This window comes from Arachis stenosperma, chromosome 10, assembly GCF_014773155.1.
Source record: "Arachis stenosperma cultivar V10309 chromosome 10, arast.V10309.gnm1.PFL2, whole genome shotgun sequence".
NCBI lineage: Eukaryota > Viridiplantae > Streptophyta > Magnoliopsida > Fabales > Fabaceae > Arachis > Arachis stenosperma.
This window is the reverse complement of record NC_080386.1, coordinates 55958309-55964288: the sequence shown is the minus strand read 5'-3', so window position 1 is coordinate 55964288 and position 5980 is coordinate 55958309. Positions and strand designations below refer to the sequence as shown.

At 26.8% G+C, this 5980-nt stretch overlaps 1 protein-coding gene across 1 annotated transcript; it reads left to right on the top strand.

The window, feature by feature from the left end:
- The first annotated feature begins 2378 nt into the window (after nt 1-2378).
- On the top strand, nt 2379-3316 carry LOC130955513 (protein P21-like). The gene has a single exon (XM_057882385.1). The coding sequence runs from the start codon at nt 2432-2434 to the stop codon at nt 3104-3106; it is 675 nt and encodes a 224-aa protein (XP_057738368.1). The 5' UTR covers nt 2379-2431; the 3' UTR covers nt 3107-3316.
- The last annotated feature ends 2664 nt before the right edge of the window (nt 3317-5980 follow it).

Here is a 5980-nt window from a genome sequence, read left to right as displayed (position 1 = left end):
CTTGAAGCAAGAAATTATAATTTTTGCGTTCTCGTTTTTGTGTGACTAACGTGTATTTACATTTACTAGTTTCATAAGAATTCAGATTTGTTTCAAATTATTTTAAATATTTTAATTTTTTATCATTTTTACTATTTTCTTTCGTATTTTTATTTTTATTATAATTTTGTTATAATATGAATTATTGATCTTATTAAAAAAGAATAAAATAAATAGAAAAACAAATCAAACATGTACCAATAGAATTATAAGTAATAAAATTTTATGATCCAAAATAATACTAAATAAAAAATACTGAAAGTACTCAAAAATTTATAAAATATTTTTTGTTTGACATTATAAAATTGATTATTATAATTCTTGTGCATTGTATATTATTCTAATTTTTTATAATATATATTATTGTTTCTATTAAAAATGATAAATTAAATAAAAAATAAACCATAAATAATAATAAAAATATAACTAATAAAAAATTAAAATCCAAAATCATAATAAAAATAGATTTATTGAGAGTACTTCAAAAAAGTACTAAAAATATATTATTTATATATTATTTTAATTTAATAAATAAATATTAATTTTTTATTATAAAAATACTTAAAGAGTTGTCCATTTATATATATTATTTTTAATTTAATAAATAAATATTAATTTATATTATAATAATAAAAAATTATAACATATTAAGATAGAATATTATAAAAAAATACTATATAAAAAATATGTTAAAAGAAGTATAAAAAAATTAAATATACTTAAAAAAATAACATTATAATTTAATATTATGTCTTTTAGTAATTAACTAATTGTATTTTTAAAAATAATTTTAATTAATATTATTCAAAAAATATTTATCCTATTAAAATTAATTTAATATAAAATTATTAAATATAAATTATATTAATATAAATTCACTTCTATTTAAAATTAATTTTACAAAATTATTTTTCTTTCGAATTCCAATTTACAAACGCCAACAAACACCAATCTAAATATACACTAACTAATCAAAATCCAACCATTCCTAGGACTAGAAGGATCTTTGTTTAAGATGAATGAATTACGAAAGTTTATAATAAAAATTCAAGACTTTCGGCAATACTGTGCACAATTGACTTTAAACAAATGAAATGAGTTATATTCAACATTTGTTTTTCTTCAACTCCTCCTAGGATTAAAAATATGACTTCTGAGTTGTGACTTTGAGTTTTCATTTATAATTCATTTTTTTTTCACCGTCTTTCCATAAATTAATTTATTAATTCAATGAAAATGAAAACGACGTTGCCTCGCGTCATACTAGACCCTGTCCAACCATTACGTGCTCCATATGAATTCAACTTTGTTGCGACCTGGTCCAATGTTAAAAAAAAAAATAATATTTATCTCTGGCATAATTCTTTTAATAGAAATACTATTAGTTCAAATTTGTTTTCTAATTAATTTATGATATACAGAATATATTCAAAAATTTCATCCCTAAAATTCGATCTCGGCTTCTATAATTTCTTGCATCTCTTATTTTTGTATTTTACTGAATGTTAATAAGAGGAGTCCAAAACTTTCTTATGCAACTTATATACGCGTTTTCTATTGACTCTAATGTTAGTTTATTACATTAATAAGTTGATCATGCATAGATATAGCAAGTTATCAAAATAATTACATAGATATAGGTTGCTTAAATTGACGCGTTACCATGTGGTCATCGCTCTTAATTCACGTAGGCCTAATGTACACGTCAATGAAAACTCAATAACATATCCGTTTTCTTTTTGTAATTTGTTTGCGCAATGCAAAATAATATTTATCAATGTCACCATTTGAGACAGTATAATTGAAATTAATTAATAAAAAAAATGCAATAAGAGACATTTTTTAAAACCAAAAGAGAGATGAGAAAAAAAAATAACTCTAGTAAGGATTAACTAACCGATTTTCTAACAATAAGACTTGATCTAAGCTATAGTTATTTAGATTATTTAAACTTTATGTTCTGAATTCATGCTTAGCATCCTATCTAGAAAAAGTGAACTCCAACGGGGATTAAAGATTAGTTAGCCTCTAGCTAATGAATGCTAAAGAATTTGTACTCTTATTCACCCAAAGACAAAGTAATCAGTTTTTCCAAAATCACGGCACAAAGCACGTTTTCCATTAATTAACGTGACTGTTTTTGCCAAGCTACCTACAATAGTTATTTTGATCATATAGATTTTCCAAACAGTTGACTTGTCTTCATATCAATGTGTATATCATATATCTACCAAAAATGACATCACCAGAGATCATTGTTTTTTTAAAAAGTCCAACCGTGCGAAGGTTCCTTCTTCAGATAACAAAGCTGAATAATCTCCCATCCACTTCATTTTTATATATATCCAACCCTCAAACAACTCCTTCAATTTTCACCAAACTAAAAAAACAAATGGCACTTACGAAAAACCTCTCCATTTTCTTTGTGATCGCCCTAACCTGTTTGGCTGCAGCCCAAGCAGCAACACTCAACATCACAAACAGCTGCAATTACACAGTTTGGGCAGCTGCGGTGCCCGGCGGAGGCCAAAGACTCGACCCCAATCAAACGTGGACTCTCAACGTGACAAGCGGAACGTCGGGGGCACGTCTTTGGGGCCGAACCAACTGCACCTTCGACAGCGCAGGTAATGGGACGTGTTTAACTGGTGACTGTAAAGGCGTCCTGGAGTGCGATTCATTCGGCACGGCACCCAACACGCTTGTGGAGTACGCGCTTAACCAATATAACAATCTGGACTTCTACGACGTCTCGGTGGTTGACGGTTTCAATATTCCTCTTTCGTTCACTCCGTTAACGAACAACTGCACGCGATCCGTAAACTGCACAGCAGATATCAACGATGAGTGCCCGTCTCAACTGAAGGCTCCAGGTGGTTGTAATAACCCTTGCACGGTTTTCAAGACCAGCGAATATTGTTGTATGAACACCACGTGTGGGCCCACTGATTATTCAAAGTTCTTCAAGACGAGGTGCCCTGATGTGTTTAGCTATCCTAAGGATGATGTAACTAGCACTTTCACTTGCCCTGGAGGAACCGATTATAGTCTTGTATTTTGTCCTTAGAATTCCTCTTCTTTTTCTTGTGATCTTCTATTTTATTTTATTTTATTGTTTTTATTCTACCATGATTTCTATGTCTAGGTTGCTATATATACCTGCAGCCAAATAACAGGGTTCTTCATTGTAATAAGGTTTATGAGCACATGTGTAGTATGTGCCCTCCCTCTTCTTTTTTTCTGAAATAAGCGAGAGATCTCACGCAAATTCTATAGATATGGCTGCTTGTTTATCCATACATGTATACTAAAAAGTAAAAACTAATTATAATTGTTTGTTTTTTAAAAATGCCATTAATACGTTAAAATTAACTATTAAAATCAGCTATTAATATATTTGTGTATAAATTTATGTGATTTAATTTATTTTTAATATGTATTTAGTATACATATAATATAATCGTTTATTTTATGTTTAATTAGAACGAGTCTTTTTAAGATCCATTACCGAATCTTGGATGCATGTCTGGTTGTATTTTTAGTGTTGTCAATTTCATGGCTTTTTTAGCAAAAGAATAAAAGAAGATGTAGACATGTTTTTCTTATGTATTTTCAACTTGATTATTAATTATTAATAATTTGATTATTTAACTGATAATTTTATTTAAAAATATTATTTATGTATCAAAAATATATATAATTTATTTTATTTTTAATATAAATTTTATATTTTAATATTATTTTATATTAATAATTTATTTTAATATACATCTAATATAATTATTTTATTTATATTGATATTTAATACTATCATTAGAACTTTCTTGTAGGTCATTGTTTAAGTATTAAATTTGGGATTTGGAAAAATAAAAAGGAAACCTTCTTCCCTGTAAGTTGATCTTTGAACTTCAGACATATAGCCTCAAAGACAAATCTTTCCTTCTTATATGTTCTCATCCTCTTATCATCAATTAGAGTACTCACCCTGAGAAAATGGCTAGACATTGTTAGATTTATTAGCTTATTTATAGAAAAAATTTATTAGTAATCTATTTTCAGTTAGATTTAATAATAGAATAAATTCAACGATATAAATATTGTCCATAATTATTTATTGATAAATTTTTTTATTCATTGTTAATTACTAATAGATATTTTTTTGGCGATACCGTCATATTTATTCTTTAGGAAATCTAATGTAGGAATATATATCTTTATATTTGTGTGGTTAATTAAAGTAATTTAATTTATCATATATTATTATATTGTGTTATGAGTTAGTCTCATATTGTTCAAGTCATGAAAGTTCTCCTTCTCTTATTAGTATAAATATGCATATGTATTCTTTTTGTTTATGAATTTGAGTTGATTGAGTTATATATTAAGGGTTTGTTTGGGTGAGTATTTAAGAAAAGATCTTTTTTGAGTTATCGTTTTTTAAAAGATCTTATAAAAAAGTAAAAGTAATTTTATGTTTGGATATCTCATGCAAAAAAATCTTTTTATCTATCAATTATATTTGAGTATAACAATATAAAAGTACTTTATTTATTTATTTATTATATAAAAAATATTTTTTTAAAGAAAAAAATCTTTTAAAAAAAGATGTAAATTGCATCTTTTCAAAAAGATATTTTTTTATTTTATTCTTTTAGTTTTACTACTAGAAATTTGCTAAACACGCTAAAAAATAAAAAAGATCTTTTTTCTTTAAAAAAATATCTTTTTTTTATCAAGATAATGACACCCAAACAAACACTAAATAAAGTAAGAGGTGCATTTTTGGCTTAACCTCGTATTTGCAGAATTTCAGGTAACATCATTCTCTTCTCTTCTTTTGTGCCTTTTGGTGATTATCATTAGTAGGCCTTTCTATCATTATTATCATCGACTAGAGTGAGACTGCGCATTACGCAGAGAGCTAGATTATTTATATTATATAGTATATAGTATATTTTAAATAAATATTATATTAAAAATATTTTACAAAATATATCATTTTAAGATTTTAAATTTATTTATTTTAAAAAAAGACATAGGATATTTATATTAGAGTTGTATAAAACTACATCTTTATTTTTTTATTTTTGATTTGTATAGATTACTACACTTTGTCTTTTCATGCGTTTTTTTTTGTTTATAAATAATTTAAAAAATGAATGAATGAGAATGAAAAATATATAAAAATGTTATATTAAATTGAAAATTTTTTTTTGACAAATAGTATGAAAGATTAAGAAATGAAGAGTAGTAAGAGTTTTAATATGTATAAGTTGTAGAATTTTTTTTTGCTGCCCACGGTATCCCCCAACCCGACAGGTCAATGACTAATCCGTCGCAGAGAACCCCTGACACTTGCTTAAGTGGACGAGTGAGACCACTCGACCAACCTAAATTGGTTATATAAGTTGTAGAATTTGAATATTTGTAACTGAAATTTTTTATAATAATTATTATTATGACACTTTTTAATGTATGTTTATTGCATTTAATTATTACTTGATGTTTCAATTGAATAATAGATAAGAGTTTTTTGTTTTAATTTTTTTAAAACATTTTACCATGGTTCTGAAAACCGGACCGGACCGGTCGGTTCAACCGGAAAAACCGGGAACCGGTCAGTTAACCGGTCCGGGTAAGCTCAAAAACCGGTAAAAAACCGGTCGAACCGGCCGGTTAACCGGTAAACCGGTCGAACCGGCCGGTTTTTAACGGTTTTTTATTAAATTAATATATTTAAAATTATTTTTAGGTTTTTTAATAATTTTATTTAATATTTAATTAAACCGGTTGAACCCCGATCGAACCATTGAACCATTGAACCAGTAACCTCACCGGTTCATTGACCGGTCCGGTTCTCGCAACCTTGCATTTTACTAAATGATGATTGGTTGATTTTCATCTTTTACCAAGTCATTAGAATTGCTGACGTGGGATCATT

Coding starts and splice junctions, on each gene's coding strand:
- LOC130955513 (XM_057882385.1), top strand. CDS start 2,432: ATGGCACTTACGAAAAACCTCTCCATTTTCTTTGTGATCGCCCTAACC.